This window comes from Carassius gibelio, chromosome A2 (assembly GCF_023724105.1).
Source record: "Carassius gibelio isolate Cgi1373 ecotype wild population from Czech Republic chromosome A2, carGib1.2-hapl.c, whole genome shotgun sequence".
In the NCBI taxonomy this organism is placed as follows: domain Eukaryota; kingdom Metazoa; phylum Chordata; class Actinopteri; order Cypriniformes; family Cyprinidae; genus Carassius; species Carassius gibelio.
In genome coordinates, this window is record NC_068372.1 from 19,531,237 (window position 1) to 19,556,607 (window position 25,371).

General features: G+C 37.4%; 2 protein-coding genes and 1 pseudogene across 2 annotated transcripts in view; all 3 read left to right on the plus strand.

Moving 5' to 3' along the window:
* The window catches only part of LOC128030140 (collectin-12), a 28,254-nt gene extending 16,807 nt beyond the window's left edge, over positions 1-11,447 (plus strand). The window contains exons 3-10 of the mRNA XM_052617636.1: positions 2,295-2,417; positions 4,644-4,730; positions 5,151-6,194; positions 6,746-7,237; positions 7,686-7,822; positions 7,971-8,080; positions 10,565-10,707; positions 10,810-11,447. Of these exons, the coding sequence (XP_052473596.1) occupies positions 2,295-2,417; positions 4,644-4,730; positions 5,151-6,194; positions 6,746-7,237; positions 7,686-7,822; positions 7,971-8,080; positions 10,565-10,707; positions 10,810-10,829 (2,156 nt within the window). The 3' untranslated portion in view covers positions 10,830-11,447. The remainder of the gene's footprint in view (positions 1-2,294; positions 2,418-4,643; positions 4,731-5,150; positions 6,195-6,745; positions 7,238-7,685; positions 7,823-7,970; positions 8,081-10,564; positions 10,708-10,809) is intronic.
* Positions 11,448-12,170: 723 nt separating this feature from the next.
* LOC128030152 (signal transducing adapter molecule 1) lies at positions 12,171-22,159 on the plus strand. Its single transcript, XM_052617639.1, has 14 exons — positions 12,171-12,468; positions 14,855-14,939; positions 15,021-15,096; positions 15,175-15,270; positions 15,358-15,504; positions 16,246-16,336; positions 16,433-16,631; positions 16,939-17,033; positions 17,846-17,934; positions 18,167-18,254; positions 18,338-18,392; positions 18,596-18,749; positions 19,037-19,158; positions 20,496-22,159. The coding sequence occupies exons 1-14, from the start codon at positions 12,429-12,431 to the stop codon at positions 20,701-20,703; spliced, it is 1,545 nt and encodes a 514-aa protein (XP_052473599.1). The 5' UTR covers positions 12,171-12,428; the 3' UTR covers positions 20,704-22,159.
* On the plus strand, positions 22,057-24,997 carry LOC128022716 (transmembrane protein 236-like; annotated as a pseudogene).
* Positions 24,998-25,371: the final 374 nt, after the last annotated feature.

Consider the following 25,371-nt stretch of genomic DNA (forward strand, 5'->3'; position numbering starts at 1 on the left):
ATATGGTCATCCATTCCAGAGCCTCAGTTTGCTTTTCCCTTTAGGTTTTTCCATGTTTGTGTTTGAGCTGCAAACATTAAGTGTGTGGGTGTTTGGATGTGTGTCAAAATGTTTATAGATAGTGTTGTCATGTATAGTTCACGTAGACTGCATTAATCAATTGGCAATTGTATAGTAGGTTAAAAAAAAAAAACATTTGATTCGAACCATTGTAGTTCCTATTAGGGTTTGTACTTTTAAGTAATGCAATTCCATTGCCATATCTCACCCTGGACCACAGAACCAGTCATAATGGTGAATTCGATCACATGAAACCTGAATAAATAAGCTTTCCATTGATTTATGATTTGTTAAGATAGGACAATATTTGTCTGAGATACAACTTTTTGAAAATCTGGAATCTGAGGGTCAAAATATTGAGAAGATTTTCATTAAAGTTGTCCAAATGAAGCTCTTAGCAATGCATATTACTAATCAAAAATTAAATTTGATCTATTTATGGTAGGAAATTTACAACATGTCTTCATGGAACATGATCTTTACTTAAATGTGGTGTTTAAGCGATTTTTCAAAAACACTTAAGAAAACTGATTCGGGCCGAGTAGCAAAATAAACTTGTAGCCAATCAGCAGTAAGGGGCGTGTCTACTCATGATGTGAAAGAGTTCACAGGACAGACATTAGCAGAGCCAAGCGACAGAAAGGTAGACATAGCAGATAAAAACAAAAGAGGATGCTTAAGGAAAGAAGTAGGACCCGTGTAAATATCGGATCAGCTTTGCAGTGTCAATACGTCGTAAATAGAACACAGCAGCAGTTTTCTGTCTGGGATTTGTTGTGTCGTGTTGTGCCTCACTGTGTTCTATCTGGTAATATTGAACTGGTAATATTTGTATTTAAAGATTATAAATTCAAAAAATGTGTCTACACAGACATTTTAGTTACTTCAGTATCGAGCTACACTGGTTGCACTCTACTTTTCTGATTCCCTTAAAAGAACGAGTTGATTAGAGTCATTTGTATGGAATGGGATGACACTGGTTGCACTATATGCGTTTGATTTACTTAAAGGTGTTAGGGTTTAAAGCTGTGTGGTTGATCTACAGTAGCTTCAGTGCTGCAGGTCAGGAGCAATTTGTCTATCTCTAGTTGATAGTTTTCATTAGGTGAAAGAAACCCAGCAATAAACACTCAACAGCAATGTAGAAGTAATGTGTTTATTGTCTTCTTTTCTCTCTCTCTCTCCTCTGCACACCCCAGTGACCCATAGCCAGAGGTGGTGATGTTGCTTGTTTACATGGTGAGGTTTGGTTTAATGGTGGGTGGGTGTGGGTTAAGGCCTCTCCTGATCTCCCCCGCACAGACCACCTCACCAAACTCTCAGTGTAAACCCCCCTACATCCGGGGCCATAGCTCGGAGGGCCCTTTTTTGATGTTTACACAGATGTTTAGGTTTAAGGACAAGCACCCCAGCGACCTGCCCACCCCCTGGCTCTCTCATGGGGCTTTCATTTTAGCCTGACCTGGATGCCATAGCTGCCACTCCGACCATATGCTGATAAGTCAAACAAGGATGTCTCGTTGAGGAATGTCTGGAGTTTTACTGGAGATAGTGGACGTGTTTATTTGCTAAGCTTTAATCTAAACACAACAGGGGTCCACTTTACTCTTAGAACATGCAGGATGTGGCGAATGTGACGTCATAGTCTGTTGTGTACCATTCAGACTTGCTATTCGTACTAGTGTGACACTATTTATGGTTGACCATTTATCCCCTCGCTAAATGGTCATTTGAACCAGACTGACACAAATCACTAATTCAAGACAAACATGACACATGGTCTCCTGCTTAAAGCAAGCCCGGATGGTGTAAGCTGCATCAAATCGCTGAAATAGTTGTTTATTTCTTAGTTTCTGTTTTGTCTTAAAGGTGTTTCAGATGTTTTAGTTCATTGGGACAGTTCAGCTTAGACAGTTTAATCTGTTAACAGCATAATTATTAAAAGAAACTTAATTATTAAGACCATATCAAATAAAAGTAAATATGCTAAGTCAAAAAAAAAAAAAAAAATTCACACAGAAATTCTGTCATTGTTTACTTAGGCAGATATTTTGATGAATTTTTATATTTTTTGTTTGGGCCCAATTTAAGGAACCATATCACTTTAAGGAACCATTGGCAGTTTCCATGATTTCTCCTGTCAGCTAGCAAGTTATTAAAGAATGAGGTATATGTATTTATATCATCCTGAAAAGCATTTTCATATTTGGATGCACTGTTCTTTTCTGTCGCAGGTATCCAGGAAGGAAGTGAATGCACTAAATGTAAAAACGACTGGGCCCTGAGGGTGGCGATTGCTCTTCTGTATGTACTTTGTGCACTGCTGACCATAGCTGTGGCTGTGCTTGGATACAAAGGTAGGAAGTCCTCCTGATACTGTCTTTGAAGATCACACTCTCACGCTCATTCATTTTTTGTGACATGCATAATTCTGCATTGTTTGTGTTTTCAGCCTGGTATGCTTTTTTTAATGAAGACTGCAAATCTACAGACTATTCCTGCTGTCTGCTGTTTTGACCAGAAACATCTAGGTTCACTAGGTTTATATCTTATCCAGCTAAAATGTATCAAGAATGTGCCACAAATGAACATTCACCATAATTTCTGCTGTTCAGTTTTGAACTTTGGCTCACTTTTCTTTTTTATTTGTCCTGACATAAGGCAGCCATATGTACCTTAGAAACAAGACAGTTTTCCAAATATTGTCAACTGGACTATCACAGTGAAATCTGTTTACTGTATTAGCTGGGAAAGCCATGAGCGCGGTGAAACAGAGCATCGCAGTTTATTTTGTTTGGTGCCAAAAACCAGGATAAGATAATAAACGCTGTTGTCTTCCAGAAGGACACAGTAAATTATAGGTATTTTAATAGTTTTCAAATGAAATTTACTTTTTAAGTAACTTTATTCATATATGTGATATAGCATTTCTCTGCTAATGGGTTTGATTTTCAAGTGCATTAATTGATCAAGGTATAATTGTTTTGCAATCAAATATTTATTGAGAAGAAAAGGGATAACAATATTATATTGATGGATTATATAGATCTTAAAGCAACTCAAATTTGCTCTTGAAAATGTTTCCTTGCTCATTTAGCTTTAAATAAATGTGATCCGATTGTCCAGATCACGTCTCCATTGAGTCCATATGTCTCCTCTGGTTCTCTAAAGCCTTAATCCCAACCAGATGACAAGACCATGTAAAGCAGCAAGTCTCCCTGCAAACCTGCTCCAGAGGAGATTTTATGCCTTAGCAGCAATTTGCTGTCCCAAAACCCACAGGTTGATTGACAGGGACTTTGTGGCATTCTGAATGTTTGCCTTGTTGGTAGTCCGAGAAAGAATCTGGTTACTTTATGCTTATTCTGTATCACTTCTAAACTGTCTCCTCGGTGACATCAAATAGACAAGAGTTTTGAATTGTATGTTCAGATGTAGTCCAGTGAGTGTCTCAATGGTCTTTGGAGCATATTTATTGATTGAGTCACTCATTCTGTCAGCTAAGAGAACCATTCCACTAAACTCCATTCAAAAATAACATGGCTTCTACAGGAAAATAAGAAAGAAAGGAGAGTGGGAGGGCAGGAGACTGGCAGTGTTGACCTCCCGCTGACAGACTCCCGGTGTGAAAATGACCAACAAGCCTTTGAAATGGACCTCCGTGTTTTGTTTTTCCCCTACAGCATATATTTATTTTGTTTGGTTACACAAGCGCAGTCAGGAATGCTAACAGCCAAGATCTTTGATGTGCTTGAGTTTGCTGGCAGCAAATAGCAGAGTGCTGCATGTCTGAATGAAACATGAGTTAAAAAACAGTGAGAGCAAAAACACTGGAGAGCAAAAATGATGACTTTAGTTTTTTCATTCATGTTTGATTGCCAGTGAGATATTCACTGGGAACCGGAGGTGGGCTTTGTCAGGATAGCCTGAAAGATCATCTTACAGTTCCAAAAAAAAAAAAATTGTGACAGTTGGTATTTTAATCATATACCACTAACCAAAAGAATCAAGCTGAATGTAAAGTGGAAGTGCCCTCTAGTGGTGCACATTAACCAGACAATTAAGTCTAATGGTCTAATCTAAAACAACATTGTATAAGGAAATAAATGGCAGGATATATTAACATTTTATCCTTTAGGCATGTTAACCTAGGGTTTCATTATTAGACAAATCAGGGATGAGACCAAAATCTGTCCTTGAATAGCTATAGTGGTGCCAGCAAGACTGCTGGGAATCACCAGAAAGGTTCATGAGATGCTCTGATAGCGACTCCTCAGGATCCATTCCAAATTCCAGAGGAAATTAAGTGTCATGCATTTCCTGCATGACTGTGTGTGTGGAATGTATGTTGTATTTTTGTGCACGGTGCACTGAACAAGTGAAAAATGTGAAATCATGTCCACACAGTTCAAAACAAACATTTCGAAGGAATTTATTTCATTGTGTCTCAGAGATACATGCCAGGCAGCCTTTTAACTCATGATTTTGTAAAAATAGAAATACGTAAGGATTTATAGTATACTACATACTAGACCACACAAACACAGACAAGTCTGACTGGTGTTTATAATGTGTGCCCACAGTGGTCCAAAAGATGGATAATGTAACGGAGGGTATGGAGAATTATGGAGGGAAAATAATGGCTGTAGAGACGGACCTCAAGAAACTTGGTAAGTCCAGACCCTAATTTCATAAAGAAGAAAAAAGTTCAATACTTTATTAACTAACTTTATTATCTTTAATGACAGAATGAAAATGTTGAAAATAAAACCTTAAGCAGTTTAGTATAATCTTAGTTATTTCTTTCTTTATTTAAAAACTTCATTGTTTATATCTGGAAAAGTCATATTTTTGGACCTTTTTGTTATACTCTTTAATAAATGTAGTAGAATTTCACATGACTTTCCAAAAAAAATTGATTTTGATAAATGAATGAAAATAATAATAAAAATATATATTAATATACTGTTTTTAAGACAGTAAATATGAGCCATTAAATAAAAGTTATCATTAAATATTTATAATGAACACTCTTCATATTCATAATTTTTTTCTCTCTCACTTAATAAACTTCTAATTTTGATGTGAAGATTATCAAACGGGAGAGAAGTCAGAGAATGCCACCAGTGAACTGCTCTCATTCAAGTTGGAAATTCAGAGCTTGCAGAAGCAGCTCAGCGACGTTGCTGTGAAGGCTTCTAACAACAGAGCTATTCTCAGTGAGCTACGGCTAGCTGGCGAGGACATGCAGAGTGGACACCAGTCATTGCGAGAGCTGTTGGAGAGCAATGCCAATGTCATTAGCAAAGTAAACCGCACCTTAAACTCATACAGCGGCCTGATTGACGCACTAAAGACGGACACAGCACGGCTCCAGATGGCTCTTCAGGTGCAGACGAGCGAACAGGGCCGAAACACTCACAACATCAGCACTCTGAACTTCACCCAGACCCAGCAGAGGAGCCTCATCAGCTCCCTCCAGAGGTCGGTGGAGGACACTAGCCAGGCTGTCCAGAAGCTTAAGAATGACTATCAGAGCCTTCAGCAGGTGGCTAGGCAGACCAAAGCGGATGCCGACTGGCTGAAGGAGAAGGTCCAGAACCTTCAAGCCTTAGCTGCTAACAATTCTGCGCTGACTCGCTCTAACAGTGATGCTCTGGAGGATGTGAACTCTCAGTTGAACTTGATCTCAGAGCAGGTGCAGAACGCCTCGGCCATCGCCGACAGCCACGACCAGAGCCTGCGTGAGCTCATGGACCAGCAGCGAGACCACGACAATGCCACCTCCCTGAAGTTTGATGCACTAGAGGCACGTCTTGACCATAATGAGGAGGAAATGGACCGCATAACAGGGAACGTGAGCTTCACTACGCAACTGCTTGGAGTGATCAGCATGGACCTGAGTGGTCTTCGCAGCTGCTCCGAGACGTTAGCCCGGCACTCGGACCTGCTGCTGGGGCTGAACGGCAGTGTGGCAGAAACCAGAGCCGACAACACAGAGCTCAAAACCCAGCAGGAAGAACTCGCCGCCAGGCTCGACAAAGAAGTCAGCAGCCTCTCCATAGTCATGGAGGAAATGAAACTGGTCGACAGCAAACACTCGCAGCTCATCACCAATTTCACTATCCTCCAGGGTAAGATGTCAGGCTATTGATTAAAATACAGACACTTATTTCAAAAGATTCTGTTTTGTTATACACAACTTAATCGTTCCTATTTTTTATTCATATTTATAGTAAGTAGTGTTATTTTAGTATTATTTATAGACTATTTTAGTTTAGCTTTTATGTGTATATTTTCAGTTTTCAGTTATTATTTAGGTTTTGATTTTTATTTATTTCCAGCTTGTAATTTTAGTGTTTCAATTTAATTATATAATAACAGCTTAATAAAATAATATATTAATTTAAAAAAAATATTAGACATTATAAGATTATTTTGTTTTTTTATTATTATTTAGAATATTTTAAAATGCATAATTTGCATAATTTGCAATCAAAACATGGCTCAACTGATCTCTGACTGAATCAATGTGTGATCTCCTTGAAAAGTCTTAATTTACAAAAGTAAACACATTGCACATATGCAAATCTCTGAATATACCTAATAACTCATTTGAACTACCAGCATTTTGTGCTTTTGGACAATTAGAGTCAAAGTTTATTATTTTGTTACATAATTTCAGGTCCTCCTGGTCCAAGAGGTCCTCGGGGAGACAAAGGGTCCCAGGGGCTGCCTGGCAAAGCTGGCCAGAAAGGAGAAAATGGTGAGAAAGGAGCACCTGGTGTTGCTGGGCCTAAAGGAGAAAGGGGACCGATAGGGCCTCCTGGTGTACCAGGAATGAAAGGGCCACCTGGATCAAGAGGAAGCACTGGGTCAAAGGGTTCTCGAGGATCAGGGGGCAGGGCGGGGCCATCAGGAGAGAAAGGTGATCCTGGTATACCTGGTCTGCCTGGAAGAGATGGTCAGCCAGGTCCTCAAGGGCCACAAGGGCCGCAAGGACTTAGAGGGCCAGCTGGGCCTACTGGGCCTGCGGGACTGGATGGACCCCGTGGGCCCCCTGGCCCACCTGGACCTCCTGGATTACCAGGATTTACAACACAAGTAGTTGTGCCCCCGGTAGAGCCACAAGGCTTTGTCAGCCGCCAGGTAGCGCCACCCCCTACAAGTACACCAGGTACTAGCTTTTCTCATAGTCACTGTCACTGTTTACACATACTTAATACAGGCCATTTATAGATATTAGAGTATACAGAATAAATAATTTTTTTGATGTAATATGGATATGCTGTTGTATATCAAACAAGTGATTTTTGAGAACAGTTCGTACAGTTGGTAAAAGTTGTCAATATTCAGAGTATGAGACACCATACTTGGCTACATGTCATGTCACTTTCACATTTTCACTTTCAAATGTAACTGATGTGTTACTTTTTTTTTTTAAATGTATTATGTAGGGACAATACAAAAACATGATTTCACAGATTATAGCGCATATTTTGCATCTTCATACCAATTTCCTTACAGCTTGAAGACTTGAATTGTATGAAATCCAGTCTTTTGTGTGAGTGCTACTTTTAAGTTAAGATTCGATCATATTTGTAATGCTTTCTTTTTTATCTAAGGGTGTCCACCTCAGTGGAAGAGCTTCAGAGACAAATGTTACTTCTTCTCGTCAGAGAAATTGGACTTTAATGAGACGAAGGAAAGATGCAACAACAAGAGTTCAACTATGCTGATAATCAATGATGAAGATGAGCAGGTAAATCCTGAATACTACTCATGAATATGTAATATGTCTCAGAATTAGCTTTGATAAAATAACTTACATCATTCGAACTCTTGAGTTTTAGACCTAACATTAGTCTATAAATACGTTGCCACAATGCCTACTTTATTATCTTTCACAGCTGTGGATAAAGAGGCAGATTTCTGGAAAGGGCTACTTCTGGCTGGGTCTCACTGACATTATTGATGAAAACATCTGGAGATGGGTGGACGGGACCCTGCCCAACTATACGTGAGTAAATAACCGAAATAAAATACCCATGAACTCTATTATTGATACTCCAGTTTGTATATAATACAGTGGGTATAGAAAATAAACACCCCATTTAAAATAATCACATTTTGTAGCCTTGCAGCCTGAAATGTGTTCCATTGAGCAGGTGATTAGCTACACCTGATTGAGTTTACAAGTCATTTTAAGAAGGGGGTGATTCTTTTTCCAACTGTAGAATGATTCTAGTTTTTTTTTCTGACCTGTTGCTGTTATATCTTTCACTTTGATGTTATACGTTGCACTGAGTAAACACAGCTGTATATATATATATATATATATATATATATATATATATATATATATATATATAACAAAAAAAAACGAAGTCTGTCTTTATTTCAAGCTGCAAAGAAACAAAATGTTATTATTTTAAGGGGGGGGGGGGGGGTGATTCTTTTCTATACCCACTATAGGTTACATTAGGGCATTTCACGCCGCGTTAGTTCCAGAACTAAATGTACATTACTAAAGTACTGGGATTAATTTACGCAAACTATTTTACAGTACCATTTAAAGGGTGGCATTCGCACCAACAGTGTGTACTAAGACATGACGTAAGCTGGACGACAGCGATGTCATTTGTTCGCTGCATTCAACAGCATTAACAAAGAACAACGTTAACAACAGGAGGATGGAGGATGCTGTGCTCAAAGCTGTGTTTTTGTTGTGTCTCACGGGTTTCACAATAATGGACATGGAATTTAGACGTATACGTAAAGCGACTGAAAGAACTTGGAGGATTAAGAATCTACAACAACTTGCAGTGCTACATTTGCTACAAGTGCCTGCACTTCAGCGTCCATACATTTATCGCTGTTCACCATACTTGCGAAATAAATTGACAATGCTTACAGCATCTTAAACACTGTTTTAAATCATGGCAAGTTACCACGAATGCGTCTGGCCAATCAATGTCTACTTACGTCATGGATAGTACCAGTTGTGCTTCTTAGATGCTGCTCCAGAGTTGGAGCTAATTTGGTTCTTGAAAAAGGCAGCCTAGTAATAAAATTGCACCTAATTCCGGCGGTGCAAAATCGCCCAAAAGAGGGTAGTTCCACAATTAGTTCTGGTACTATGAAAAGGTTCCAGCAGTGCAAAAGGCCTTATTATCCCTCAGTTTCACAGACAAGGCTTAAGCCTAGTCCCAAACAAAAATTTAAGTCTGAGCTGTTTCAGCTAATAGAAACCTACACTGACTGATCTTAAAATACATCAGTGACTTTGTTTTGTCTCAAGATGCACATCAGTAATGTTTTTTTCTAAGGCAGGTTTAAAAAAATTACTTGAATTGAACTATGGCCTAATACTGGCTTAGTCTAAACCCTGTCTGTGAAACCAGGCAATGGTGTATCCAGTGTGTTTAACATTTGTCCCATTATTTTGAGGATCCTCAGTAATAAAATGAGAAGATGGCAATAGGGCTGTCACTTTTAGTTTCGAAAATCGATTGCACAATCGATCGGACCAACCAAAAAAGTTTCCCAAATCAAAATAGGGAATCGATTTTAACCAAATATGAACACTATTCATTTTAAAAGAATTAAACAATTAAAAAAATATAGATGTAACAAAACTCACAAACAAGCAGAAAAAGAAAATAAAGAATTCTGAAAGTGCAGTATGCCTTGCGAAAGCTAGACAGAAAATACCAGCAATTTTACGTGCCTATAAGACCCAGTGACGTCGAAAGCGACCTCTTGTGCTGCGTTCACACCAAGCGCGAATAGAGCGTCTGGCGCAAATGATTTCAATGTTAAGTCAATGTCAATGCGCGTCTAGAGGTCTCGTGGCACGGTAGACACGAATTCGCCTCATTCGCGCATCTAGTTACAGGAGATTCTGAGTTATGCAAAGGACCACTGCAAGCTGACAGCGACCGGCTTTTGTGTTGGAAAATTGGCAGTAATACCCCCCCACCTGGCGCAGCTGTACCTGAGTGTCCCTGGGAACTCAGTGCGGTCGGAGCGCGTCTTCTCAACAGCTGGACATATAGTGAATAAAAAACACTCCGCTCTGGACCGCGAAAATGTTGATCGACTTGTTTTCCTGTCCAGTAAATTTATAATGCATAAATGCAGCCGGGTTGAAGCCTGCAGTGATTTTTTTTCTTTTGTTATGGCAGCCTTCCCCTCAGCATATATATTTTTTCTAGAATGTTGCACTCCTGTTGCTGTTTGTTATTCTGCACTAAACTTCATGCCAATAAATAAGAAATATTGCTGACTTGTGCGTTTCCAGTGCTCTCTTTACGTTCGTCCGTTATTTGACGTTGAAAAAGGCAATGTCCTTTTTTTTTAGACATGGAAAATCGATTTTACAATCAATTCAATGAACACTTATGTCTTAAAAATCGAAAAAGATTTTTTCACAAAAGTGACAGCCCTAGATGGCAATGTGAGGAAACATTCCCCATTAGTCTTGTCTTATTTTAATTGAAAGGAAATGGAAGCCTGGACAGCCTGATAACTGGAGCCATGGTCACGAGGCTGGGGAGGACTGTGCAGGGTTAATACACGAGGGCAGCTGGAATGACTTTTTCTGCACAGAACGCATTGGTTTCATTTGTGAACGAACTAATGAATGTAAGTTACAGTTCTTGTTTCTTGCATATATTTTTACCTTCTTTTTGTTGAGAAGTGTTAAGTTCATATAATTTATTGAGGTGCTTTCTCCATTATTCACAGTCAGAGTTCCAGTTTTATAGCACCTGTTGTGAATGAACAGAGAATTTTGGACAAGACAATCACAGAGACAGTTCAGAAGACTCCTGGCACAGTATCCTCTCACAAAGCATGAACGATCGCTTTGCCCGGAGATCCACATGTGTGACAGACCCAAAAGCAAATGTCATTGACAATCACAGATGATTCAAGACTGCAAACTATACAATACACTGATAACCAGTCATGTTAATGTTTAGATTAAGAAAAAGCTGTAATGTATTGTAATCATGTGATTGTAAATACCTGTTTCACCGGTTTCATTAACAAAGCTGATGCCACATTACTCCAGTGCAATACCATAGCTGCTTTAATTAAAATAAAGCTTTTAACAGCCAACCGTAAAGCTACAAATAATATGTTGATGGGTTTTAATGACTGTAATCCAAAAGTTGTTCACACCAGAGTTTTATCTCCTACATCTTGGACATCACTGATGTGATTTTATTAATAAATCTTTAAAGCTTTTAATTTTTCAAAATATTTGATTATGCAGTAGCTATGTATAAAATAGTTGTGTATTTTAATACATGTACATGTATGTAGTCATCATCAAAGACCATGTTTTTTATCGGAAATAAAATATAGTTGGTATTTTTCAATATGTTTTATGTTGACATTTTTATTATCCTTTTGATAAATGTTTTATTGAGGAATGTCCTACTTTTAAGGCAATAACTGTTTCAGTTGATTTGTTTAGAACGTCTATCTATATACACGTTGTGTTTATATTCATTTATATATATATATATATATATCTATATATATCTATATATATATATATATATATATATATATATATATGTGTGTGTGTGTGTGTGTGTGTGTGTGTGTGTGTGTGTGTGTGTGTGTATACAGTATGTATTTTGAATGTTTTTTTTTTCAACATTGAAAAAAAAAATCTAGTTTCTTGACAAATCAGCATATTAGAATTATTTCTGAAGGACACATAAGACTAAAGTAAACGATGCTTGCCATCACAGTAATAAATGTCAGTTTAAATATAGGAAATACAATACATATTAGAAATATATTAGAAATACACTATAGATACATCTTTACAACTAGCCTGGTCTGTCCAATCATAAAAGTCCCGATTTAACTAATGTTTTATAACTAAGCTTCCAATAACACAAAAAAAAATAAAAATGAATGTTTATATCATCTCGTGACTGCTGAGTCAGCGACAGTCTACCATGTGATTGAGTCATATGATTCATCAGCTGTATTTACCCTAACCTTCAAAAAGTCATTATTTACACTATCCTTTTAACAGAATCCTGTTTCGAGTAACAAACATCTCGTTTTCATCGCGCTCATCTGTTTTTTTTTTTTTTTTTTTGGATGTGCCCAGCTTTTTTGTGTATAGTCAGACAGTTTAACTGGGTAAAAACAACAGCAATAGCTGTTACCCAGAATGCACCGCTATAAGGCTGCGAGTAAAAAGTGACTGAGGAGGGGGTCCATCAGTAAAACTGAGTGTAGTATATATTTTATTATGTTTATTAATTCACTTTTAACTAAGTGCTGACAGGGAGACGAAGAGGATCGAGCTTAGATTTCGTCGCGTGTATATCTCGGCCATGCCTCTCTTCACGTCGAATCCCTTTGATCAAGATGTTGGTAAGTTTGAGATGTCATGCAGTTAGCAGGCGAGCTAACGGTAGCTCATCGGTGTCTATTGTTGTTCAAGGCAACCCACCGGCTTTTTGTTTCTTTGCGATATCACTCTAAGTATTTGTGCTAATTTTGCAATGGCATTCCAGTGATTACATAATTCCCAACAGTGGTTTTAGCCAGAAACTATTAACATATCGTGAATGACAACAGTTTTACAGCTAGGCAGCTTAACGTTATTAGCCAGATAGCTAGCCAATTTGTAGCTGAATAAGCGGTGACTGTTGGGTAGCGAGCCAAATGGTCTCGTTTTTTCTACTTGTATGATGCTGACAGTGCACTACTGAGTAAAAACAGACGCTTTGCAGTTCACTTCAGAGGATCTGAGCTGTCTCGCTCTTAATGTTTAATTCATCTCCGACCTGAAGAGCTAACTAACGGTTCATACAGTGACTCTGCAAATGTTTCCAGTTTCTCCTCTTATATTTAGTTTTGTCTAACGTTACTGATGTTGTTCCAGCTGTATTACTGTAGGCTATTATAATAATAGGCTATTATAAAGATTACAGTGTCGTATTGTGTATATTATTGTTGTATTATGCGCCTGCTGGTAATGGCTTTAATATGGCAACCAGCCATATGCAGTTATAATAGAAATCCACACACTTTTGAAAGGCTAGGATGCACATGCACACATGAGTTGATCTGAATCGGTTCAGAGTCAGACATTGCAGATGAAATCCCTGTCAGATTTTGGTAGTGACTGCTGGTGTGATGTACAATAGCTTCAAATGTCATTGTTTGAGCTGGTCGGATATCAAAGACTAATTTTCCATGTAGAATTAGTCTCCTAGCCAGTTTTGTTTATTGTAAATGTTGTTGTGCTGTTTCTGTAACCGATCACAGACACTGAACACAGCCAATGTGTTGTTGTTTTGGTTAACCCCTGTTTTTACAGCTTGCTAGATTGATTAACCGAATCTCTCAACAGATGTAGGGCACTGGTTAATCTTCTGTAAACGGGGATATGGCTTTTTTATTATTAAGAGGAAATATTTACTGCCTGGGCCAGAATTGATTTTCATGGGACTATAAACAGTTATGGCTATTAAATGTGCTGTAGGGAACTTTTGTAAAAAAAAATATATATATATGTTTTTTACATATTTATTAAACCTGTCATTATGTCCTGACAGTAGACTATGAGACAGATAATCTGTGAAAAAAATCAGCTCCTCTGGCTCCTCCCAGTGCTCCTATTGCTATTTGCAGAAACTCCATCGCTCCCGGTAAAAAATAACCAATCAGAGCTGCGGTCCGTAACTTTGTTTGTGTTCAAAATGTAGAAAAATGTATATAATAAGTGAGTACACCATGAATCCATTTTCCAAACTGTGTTTTTAGCTTGTCATGAATCACTAGGGTACATCTATAATAAGTGTTTATATTCTGACTATTTTAGATTGCTTCGGGGATACCATGGCAGAGTAACCCAGTACCTTTGTGATTCTTCATAGACATAAACAGAGAGAAGTAGTTCCGGCTACGATGTTCTTCCGCAAGACACAAGCAGTTCTGTTTATTAACCGCTAGAGCGTCAAAAGTTCCCTACCGCAGCTTTAATCATAAAATAAAATGTACATCAAATAGAAAAGTTGCTGTAGATAGTGATTCATAACACAATACTATGATACAGTTATATGAGTAATATAAAGCCACATTCCTAAATGTAATGTAAAAGCATATTCTTATATCTGGTGTGTGTACTACTGTTTAAAAGCTTTGGGGGCAGTAAGATTTTTTTATTTATTTTTTTTGTAAAATTAATTTATTCTGCAAGTATGTATTACATTGATGGATACACCTATAATGTAACTAAAGATTTTGATTTCAAATAAATGGTGCTATATTTCATAAAAGGAGCCATAAATTTTTTTTTTTTTTACAATTTACACAAAAAACAGCACAACTTTAAACATAATAAGAAATGTTTGAGCACCAAATAAACATTTTTTTTAGTGTATTTCTACTGTCATTTTGATAAATGCTGCCTTGATAACCATAAAAGACATGAAATTTTTATTTCAAAAATCGTACAAATATATTAGAATTTTTTTTTTTTTTTCGTTCTCCTAAAATTTTTAATTTCTGGGCTGTTTGTGTCCCTTTCAGCAACTTTATTTTTTCTTCTTTCTATCTTTTTTTTTTTTTTTTTTCTCAAGCACTGGCTGATTTCTGATTCTGGTTTCTGTGACGAGGCGTAACCGAGCCTGTGGTCTTTCCCAGACACGCATTCATCAATTTGCATATGATTGTTATGCTGTTGTATCTGTGGAAATTACAGGAAACATTATCATTATGAGGCATAAACTTAGCTACTATTCTTTTGCAGAGAAAGCGACCAGTGAGATGAACACAGCTGAGGACTGGGGCCTCATTTTGGACATTTGTGACAAGATCGGACAGTCTCGCACTGGGTTAGTGAACGAGCATGCAGGATGTGTCTTTTAGATGAATGGGTGTTTAACAGGTTAAATGTTATTGCTTGTCTTGTGAAGGCCTAAAGAATGTCTGCGCTCTATAATGAGGAGAGTGAATCACAAGGATCCGCATGTTGCCATGCAAGCGTTGACGGTAAGGCAAATGCTTCTTAATGCTTTCTAGGCCTTTAATGAGCTGTTGAGAATAAAGTGAGTGTTTTCTCTTCCATAGCTGCTAGGTGCGTGTGTGTCAAACTGTGGAAAAATATTCCATTTAGAGGTCTGCTCCAGGGAATTTGCTAGTGAAGTTAGCAATGTACTAAATAAGGTGCGTGTTTCCTTTTGTTTGTGGAAATGCTTTAATTGTTTATTCCAGCAGCAAAAGACTGATGTTATGTCGTCTTGTCTTCTCAAGGGTCATCCTAAAGTGTGTGAGAAGCTGAAGGCTCTGATGGTGGAGTGGGCTGAGGATTTCCGTAATGACCCCCAGCTCAGCCTCATTTCGGCCATGATCAAGAACCTCAGAGAACAGGGCGTCATCTTCCCTGCCGTGGGCTCTCAGGTGAGCTCCCTGCTGTGAAATACCATTGGTATTTATATAAGAAGTTTGTAGGGAATTATGTGTTTCAGTTTAAGGGCCAAATCTCAGTATTCAGCATATAAAATATTCACAACATTATATTAAAGGAAATTAAACAATTAAGGAAATCTAAATGTGTATATACAGACATGTGTGTATATATAGACTTTTTTTTTTCTAATTAAAACTTATTTGGCAAAGATATATTAAATTGATCATAAGTGACAGTGTAGACATTTATCATGTTATAAAATGTATAAATTCATATTTCAAATAGTTGCTGTTCTTTTGAACTTTCTACTCATGAAAGTAGCTTTGTCATCACAGGAATGAACTACACAATAAAATAATAATAATAATGTTAAATATGTTTAAATAGAAAACATTTGAAATTTATATTACTGTTTTTACTGTATTTTTTTATTAAATAAATGCTTTGTAAGCATATGAATTTTGCAAAAGTTTTTGTAGAATTTTGTATTTAGAAATGTATTTTGCTGTTATTCTTATTTTACTCTCACATTCTTTTTTTCCTTTCCTTTTTTTCTTTTTATTTCCTTTTTTCCATTATATTTTATGCAGACAGTGTATGATATTTATTAAGTGTTGAATATATATGCTATTTTGTCATGTCAGACTTTGTGTAAATGATTTTAAAAGGAGAAAATATGTGTATGATTAGAAATATTTAAGTAATGCGATGTTAAACTTGTATTTGTTCAGGCGGCAGAACAAGCTAAAGCCAGTCCTGCATTAGTAGCTAAAGACCCTGCAACATCAACAAACAAGAAAGAAGAAGAAGACCTCGCTAAAGGTGGCCACAAATCCATAATGCTGAAGTCTGGGATGAATTACATCGAAGAAAGAGAAGTAATCTTTCTCTCTGTCTGTTTCTCTCTCTCTTTCTCAGCGATTGAACTGTCTCTGAAGGAGCAGCGGCAGCAGCAGCCTCAGGTCTCTCTGTCTGGCCTCTACCCGAGCACCAGCAGCCTCCTCACATCTCACAAGGCTGAAGGCAGAAAGGTCAGGGCCATCTATGACTTTGAGGCAGCCGAGGACAATGAGCTCACCTTTAAATCAGGCGAGATCATCACCATCCTGGATGACAGGTTAATCTGGTTCTGTTTACTCGCAGACTGTGTTTGAAATCATTCCCTTCATATGAAAATCACTACACATTTTTTATTTTTTGTGGTAATTATTGTTTGGAAGGCTTGTTTTCCACTTTGGTCAGTTTAATCAATTCAGCTCATTTTGGTTGCTAAGCTAAAGATATAAAACAGAAGTAGTGTTTCAAAGTAGAGGCGGTTAGAAAGAATTCAGAGATTGAGTGAATGATTCCAAACACAGTCAAAGAGTTTCTTTTCTTCTTTTTAAGTAGTTGGAGGTGGCTTAAGTATCTCTTCTCTATCACAGTGACCCTAACTGGTGGAAGGGTGAGACGTATCAGGGTGTTGGGCTTTTTCCTTCCAACTTTGTGACAGCAGACCTGACAGCAGAGCCTGAGATGAGTAAGTCAAGCGGTCACATCTACTCTTTTCCAGCCAACAGTTTGTAGTGGTTTACACGCATACATTAGCAGCACAACTCTTTTTAAACGTGGTTATAAGAAATGCTACTTGAGCAGCAGATCAGCACACTGGAATGATTTCTGAAGAATCATGTGACACTAAAGAATGGAGTAATGACTGATGAAAATGTTCAGCTTTGCCATCACAGGAATAAATTACACTTTAAAATATATTCCAATAGATTTATATATTAAAAAGATTTTAAAAAGATTTTTTCACTATATTACTTTTTACTGTATTATCATTAGCCTTGTTGGGCATAAGAGACTTTCAGAAAAAGAAAAAAAAAACATCTAAAAAATATATATTATTTATTTTCTATAGTTTTCAATATAAGATCAATATCAATATTTAGTATGCCATTTGTTTGCATTAATGGCACCTACACTCTAACTGCATGAACAGGTTTGTGTAAAACCTGATGATCGTGTTCTCCAGCATGATTGGAGAACGATCTAAAGAGCATTTTGAGCTTCTTTGGAAGAACATTTGCCCATCTGTACAATGGTATTCAAATGATCAATGTCACAAAATGTATGTTTAAAAAAAAAAATAAAAATAAAAAAAACAGATTATTCCAAATGTCAGTTTTTGTCTATTTCCAGATTTCAGTGATTTTTAATCCCATATTTTCAGTGTGGTCTCAGACTTTTTGGCCCCAGTGTGCATTGTGACAACAATATATTTTTTAGATGTCAGTTCTCTACTTATTACATTACATCATGTCATCTTTAATATTTCTCCTTCCTTAGTGAAAACAGAGAAGAAGACAGTGCAGTTCAGTGAAGACGTCCAGGTAGAGACGATTGAACCGGAGCCAGAGCCTGTCTTCATTGATGAGGTGAGGCTGTGTATTTCTCACAGTATTTTGGCACTGTATTGCTTTGATTGATTTCCCTCATACACACCCCTTACTACTACAAAGCATATGAAATTGCACAGGGAAATAAATGATCCACTATTCACCGTTTCCCTTCAAAGACATCAGATGCTCTCAGTGGAGAACTGTGTTAAAATGAGTTGTAGCAGCTCTCATGCAGTCTAGTTTGTAATGAGTTTGCAATGTTCTGCAGGAGAAAATGGACCAGCTGCTTCAGATGATCCAGAGTGCAGACCCAACAGACGACCAGTCCGACACCTGTGAACTCCTGCAGCTGGAGGGTGAGTCTAAAACCGTATCCGCTGGTTCTGTGTTTGTGGAGACTGATTCATTGATTCATAGTTGTTCCTCCTCTCCCAATTAGCTGCTTGCAACCAGATGGGTCCTCTCATTGATCAGAAGTTGGAGGACATTGACAGGTACTTAAAAAGTCCTATCTAAAAACTACATTTAATGCAAAATCCATCTTTCCATATGTCTACCAAAGCCTGTGAACAAACCTCAGATATATATATATATATATATATATATTTTTTTTTTGTGAATGAAATCCAATTAGACTTATGCACACGTCATTCCCCATAGATCTCACATGTAATAAATATTTTGTGTTTGTTTTCAGAAAACACTCAGAGCTGTCTGATCTGAACGTGAAGGTCATGGAAGCGCTGTCTCTCTATGCTAAGCTAATGAATGAAGACCCAGTATATGCTATGTATGCCAAAATACAGAGCCAGCAATACTACATGCACCAGACCCCAAACGCTTCCCAACAGGTGAGAGTCTGTCAAGTGATCAAAGTGTTTATGTTGTCAGTTTGCTAGTGTGATTTAAGTTGCTATTCCTGTGGCTCAGTGGTAGAGTATTACATTAGAAACGCAAAATGATATGGGTTCAGATCCCAGGGATCACACATACTGATAAAAAAATAAATAAATGTATAATGTCTGAATGCACTGTAAATCGCTTTGGATAAAAGCGTCTGCTAAATGCATAAATGTAAATACTATGATGGCTATTTGTTGTTGATTGTTTGGGCAATGGTATTCTATTTTATTTCCAGGTGTACCCTGCCCAGTCCACTGGAGGGCAGTATGTAATACAACCGGGATACAACGTTCCAATGGAGCAGCTCTCTGCAATGAACCAAACAGGAACTTCAATGGCTGGACAGCCGGCTCCCAGGTAATCACAAAAAAACAAAAAGCTATATAAATGAATGAATAAAAACATTATAATTTATTCTAAGCAATTTGTTTGTTTAATTCATAAATAATAAGGTTGATCATTTAAGATATAAATCATAATAATAGATAAACAAAAATAAGTTGCATCAATACTTTGATGATAAAATGATTGTTATTAACAATAACAAACGTTATATAAATTCCTTGATCATTATTAATGTTGTTATTAAATAAAAAACTGTATCAATGCAGTAATAATAATAATAATAAAATGTATTATTTTGTATGTTAGATAAAATATTTGATAATTAGATTACATAAAAAAAGCTGTATCAGTTAATTAAATAGTAATTATTGATGATGTTATTATTAAGTAAATATAAAACCGTATCGATGCCATAATAATATTTTGTATAAATAGAAAAAAAATGTAGTAATTAATTTTTGCTGTTAATAATAAAAACACTTATTCCGTGTACAGCAGTGGTGTTTTAGGTGGCCTGTTTTAATTTTAGTTTAGATCTAGTCAAGTTTCAGTCAACTAAAAGTCGTCGCATTTAGTCAGAATTATCCATGACTATTTTCGTCTAGTGTTAGCCGACCAAAACTGGTGACATTTTAGTCTAGTTTTAGTCAATTAAAATTGTATTTTATTCTCTGTTTAGTAATGCTGTTCTATTTAACCAATAGAATATAGTCTAAGTACCTAACAGTATAGACAAAATTCTCTTTTAGCCAAACCCATTTCAATTGTATTATTGTTACCTTGTAGACTCCAGGATACACCCGTTCCAGACACGGAAGATGCTCCGATTTTAATTGACAACATTTATTTTACCAGTCATACATGTTAGAAGTACACACATCTCTATGTTAGACTTAACATTATTTGTTATCGTCTTCTAAATAATGCCATGAGTGGGGCTTGAACCGAAGTGAAGTCACCTATGTCTGTGCAGTGCGATCTAATGCAGCCCCTGAAGTGAGGCAAAGGAAACAAAAATATTGCAAAATAATAAGAACGTAAAAACGTTAAAACATTTAGTTTCGTCTCATTTTGGTCAATGAAAACGAAGACATTTCATTGCATTATACATTTAATTATAGTTATTGTCATGTGACCAGCATTTACATTGCGTCTTGTTTTTCGTCACCTGGTAAAGGTTCGTTGACGATGATATTTAGTCTTCATTTTCATTGACAAAAGCAACACTAGTGTACAGTAATATAAAAAAGCTGTGTCAATGCATTCATTATTATAATCCATGGGGTGATAATAATGGTTATTATATTTGTGGAATTATAAAAAAATTATTTTTTTCTTCTTTTTCTCAGTGATGCCCACATGTACATGGGCCAACCTCCAGTCTACAGCCCGACTCCTGGCAGCATGCCTCCAGCTGATGTCCAGTCCTACCAGAACCCAGCCTGCACTCCATCGGCCATGAGCCAGACCCCCGGCTACACCGTGCCCTCCACCCAGAGCCTCCCTGCTACTGCAGACAACCAACAGACCCCTTACTTTGAGAAAGCCCTCTTATAGGACCCCTAGAGACTCATACAGACACGCACACTTACGGTCATGAACAAAGAACATTGAGCTGACACAAAGTTATCTCCTAAATTGCCTTTTCCTCTGTTTCTTTAAGTCACTACAAACAAACAAACACTATTTCTGACAGGACAGGATGGGCCGATTGTTGACTACTAACTGTTGGTGTTCTCACAGAGCGGTTCTGTTTGATCTTATACTTTTTTTGGTCTCTTTTATGAGAACATTTTATTGAAGGTGATGAGGAACGCTATGTTATATTGTTTATTTAGCAGTGTCATTAAAGTAATAATTAACATGGATGTTTCTTACAGGAAAACACACAAAGAAAGCATGCTTGTGTTGTACATACATTTCCGTATCAATGTAGGTTCTGATATTCCAGTGTTTTTCACAACAGGTCCTGAGGGGGAGGTTACGACATCATTTTAATTTCTCATCACTTTCACAACACTTGTTGTGTGTGTGTGTGTGAGAGAGAGAGAGAGAGAGAGAGAGAGAGAGAGTGTTCAGGCCCTCAGAAGTCATCTTAACTCTCCTTCTCCTCCAGAAACATGTAGCAAAACATTACCATTTTCTTGATAGTCACCTACCCCCCCCCCCCCCCCCCATTTGTTTAAGCTCAATTTTCAGTGTTAAGAACATCAGATGTCTTTTAGTGTATTTTATTTATATTTTGATTGTTGTTTTGCTGTTTTAATTGACAGTACTTTAATAGAAGGATGTAATATTCTGCCTGTGTGCAGATGTGTATATAAGAGAGCTCAGTCTTTAATGGGTAACGTTCAAAGCAGTTGCTTCTTCTGTAGAAAGGGCACATGGGAAGTTTAAGTAATGCTACTCCACATCATGCACTTTTAATTTACCCTTTTCATTACCCACGTTACAGATGTGTCCATTTATTTATGTTTCCTCCGCTCTGAATGGCATTGAGCACTGCACTCGAACCCTTCCCTTTTTTCCATAACTATTTAAAAATAAGCGACAAATAACTTATTGGATTTTTTTCAAACTAACTGTATACCCTGGGAATGAATGATCATGTGTAAATGATCTGTAGCTTGTAGAATGATTGAACTAACCTTTTAATTTTTCGAAGTCCTAAGTCCAATAGCTGAGACTGACACTAAAGAGAACAGACTTCATTTTTTGAATCTCCTACTCTAAACTAAGGCAGTACCCAACATTTCTGTCTCTCCAGTAGCTCCAGTATTATCACAGTATTTGTTGACATTTCATAGAGAACATTTTGGGAAATTGGGACCACTGGCCAGTTCTAATGTAACACCTTAGCATTTGCACACGGAGATAATACTCCTTACATCAACCTTATCCACAGGGAAAATGTTTTTGGTGTATCAGTTCTATGTACCCTGTTGTTTGTATGTACTATTTTAATCATCTTAATTATTAGTATTCACAATAAAACTTGGCCAAATGTACAGCACATGTTGTGTCTCATGTTTCTGTGTCACTAGTGTGTTCTTGGCTCAGGTCGAGGTGTTTTAGTTGGATTGTTGGTGGCTTACTGGTTAAGGCTCTTGTAGTGGAAAAGATACAGGTTTGGAGCCTGTTGAGCTAGTCAGTTTATTATATTCCTTGAAGTTAATTGCATTAGATATAATTATATTTGTATTCTTGTATTAAAGAAATAAATGGTTTCTGAATGATCATGTGATACCATCTGGGAAGACTCGGACTCATCTTTTATGAGCTGCTGCAGTTCGCATATTTGTGTATTCCTGTGTTTGAAGCAATAGATCGCTTCACTTCTGTCATTGGTTTCGTGAAGTCTAGTGCCACTGTCTATTGACTGCTGGTGACTACCTCGGTGGCATATGTGGCGTCTGTAACCCTGTTTGTGTGGGTTCCTTTGTACTTCATCCTCAGGATGCAGCGAAGTGACCAACTGGTGAGTGCTAAACTGTTTTCTGTGCTGCCACTGATTTACAAGGGTAGTTGATCCATGAACTCTTATTCAATATACTAATTTAAATTTTCATATTAGTGAAATTTCTCGTCTTGTGACTGTAACCATTTAAAAGTCATTAAAACGAATAACGATAGAAGAACTGACACATTTCTTACTGTTTGTGATGCTAATCATGTTCAACAAGGCAAACATCATTATTTCTTCTGCAGGAGACCTGTTACATATGTGATCCTCAGCACTTTACCATGCTTTGCTATCGTCATGGCCAGCTCAAAGGTAATGCAATATTCCATCTCACTGAGAATGTACCACGTCCACATGACTGAGGATTTCATGATCATTAAAATCCTTCTTCTTAAGATCAACATATTGATTTTAATGGGTTCATTAAATCATCAGTAGATTGGTGGTTGCGTGACATCTAAAGAATAATTTGGAACTTAAAAGAGGTTCTTAATAGCATCAGAATGTAAAAAAACATCTCAGAGTATCATGGAAAAGTTTTTTATTTTTTGTCATTTTATTCAAAAAAAGCAAACTTTCTTATATTCTAGATTCATTGCACACAAAATGATTTTTTTTTTGTATTATTATGATGGTTATGACTTTTAGGGAAATAAAAAAACCAGTATCTCAAAAAATCAAAATATCTTCTCAAATATCAATCAAAAAAGATTTACAAAACAGAAATGTTCAAGACCTCCAAAGCAGGTTTAATTATTCACTCAATACTTGGTTGGGGCTCCGTTTGTGTGAATTACTGCTTCAATGCAGTGTGGTATGGAGGCGATCAGCCTGTGGCACTGCTGAGCCCATGTTGCTTTGATAGCAGCCTTCAGCTCCTCTGTATTGTTTGTCAGATGTTACGTATCTTCCTCTTCACAATACCCCATAGATTCTCTGTGAGGTTCGGGTCAGGTGAGTTGGCTGGCCAATTAAGCACAGTAAAGTAATATCATGGTCATCAAACCACTTGGAAGTGGTTTTAGCACTGTGGGCAGGTGCTAAAATCCTGCTGGAAAAGGAAATCAGCATCTCCATAAAGCTTAACAGCAGATGGAAGCATAAAGTGCTTCAAAATCTCCTGGTAGATGGCTGCATTGACTTTGGACTTGATAAAACACAATGGATCAACACCAGCAGACATTAACTCACCCCAAATCATCACTGACGTTGGATTCTGTGCCTCTCCAGTCTTCATCCAAACTTTGATTTTCAAATGAAACACTTCATTTACTTTCATCTGAAAAGAGGACTTTGGACCACTGAGCAACAGTCCAGTTCTTTTTCTCCTTACCCAGGTGAAATGCTTCTGACTTTTTTTCTGGTTCAGGAGTGGTTTGGTTCTAGAAATGTGACAGCTGTAGCCCTTTTCCTGAAGACGTCTGAGCATGGTGACTCTTGATGCACTGACTTTGGCTTCAGTCCACTCCTTGTGAAGCTCTCCCAAGTTCTTAAGTTGGCTTTTCCTGACAATCTTCCAAAGGCTTTGGTCATCCCTGTTGCTTGTGCCCCTTTCCCTACCACACTTTTTGAGAATATATGAATATATTTTGATACAGCACTCTGTGAAAAGCCAGCTCTTCAGCAATGACCTTCTGTGGCTTACCTTCCTTGTGGAGGGTGTTGATGATTGTCTTGTGGACAAATGTCAAGTCAGTAGTATTACCCATAATTTTGGTTGTATGTTTTACAACTAGCCAAAGAGGTACCCAGTATTTATACTCAAAATTAATCAAACTAATCAAGCTCAAAATTGAAGTTTCAAGTTTTTTGAGATACAGAATTTTGAATTTTCCTATGCTGTAAGTCACAACCATCAGAATAAAAAACAAATTTTAGTTTTTGTGCAAAGAAAGAACTTTTCAGTGATATTAACATTTTTTGAGATGCACCTGTACATCATATACTGATCATTTGTAATCTTACTTTCAAGACATCAGAAATTTCCTCTCTGAGGTACTCACAAGGGTCCATAGTCTTCTGAATAAGTGTCAATTCATTGTTAGTTTTGAAAAAGGTTCTCAAATTGTTTGACTGGTGAAGATGTGAATCTTCACATTGGACTGTTTTAAATGAACAGTTTGCTTTTGGTGATGCATCCAAAACTGCTTCCATTTTCAGTCTTTCACCTCCATTTTCTCTTGAGGATGATAAAAGGCTTTTTGGCCATGACTGTTCTCTCAGCAACCCTCTGGCCTTTTTCTGCTTGTGCAGGTTCAGGTTGATGCTGAAGTTAAGAATGACCCCTTTGCTGAACTCCCCGTCTCTCTGGTCTTGTTCTCCCTCATTTGTGTGGACAAAGTGGAGAAAATGTGCCCTCTTTGCCTGATGGGACAGGGTAAGAGATAACATCTGATAAATTCTGCCAATTAAATTATATGTCTGTCTAAGTTGTGCTCTATTTTTTCTTCTTTTTAAAAAAGCAAGCAGATTAGGGTTGGATTTTGAGATGCCGGTCCGGTGTTGACTCACTCAGTGCAGGTGACATCAATGTCCAGATGGGACGGCGATGCGTCTCCAAGGTCACCAGTCAGGAACGGGACTCTATCGGGGCATTGTAGGGATGCAGATTAAGAAGGCACCACACACACCAGCAGAACAAGATATTCTACACCTCTCATTCTTTCTCAGGTTCGTTTTGACCTCTTTGTGGCTACCTTCATGTTCTGATTTGACACAGTGCAAATGGTGAGGTTGGCCGTGACTGATTTGGTGTATTACTC

Excerpts from the sequence above, each read along its gene's own strand:
- LOC128030152 (XM_052617639.1), top strand. The coding sequence starts at position 12,429 with ATGCCTCTCTTCACGTCGAATCCCTTTGATCAAGATGTTG. Across the intron at positions 14,940-15,020 it reads ATCGGACAGTCTCGCACTGG|GCCTAAAGAATGTCTGCGCT; the intron begins GTTAGTGAACGA and ends TGTCTTGTGAAG. Across the intron at positions 18,750-19,036 it reads CCCCAAACGCTTCCCAACAG|GTGTACCCTGCCCAGTCCAC; the intron begins GTGAGAGTCTGT and ends TTTTATTTCCAG.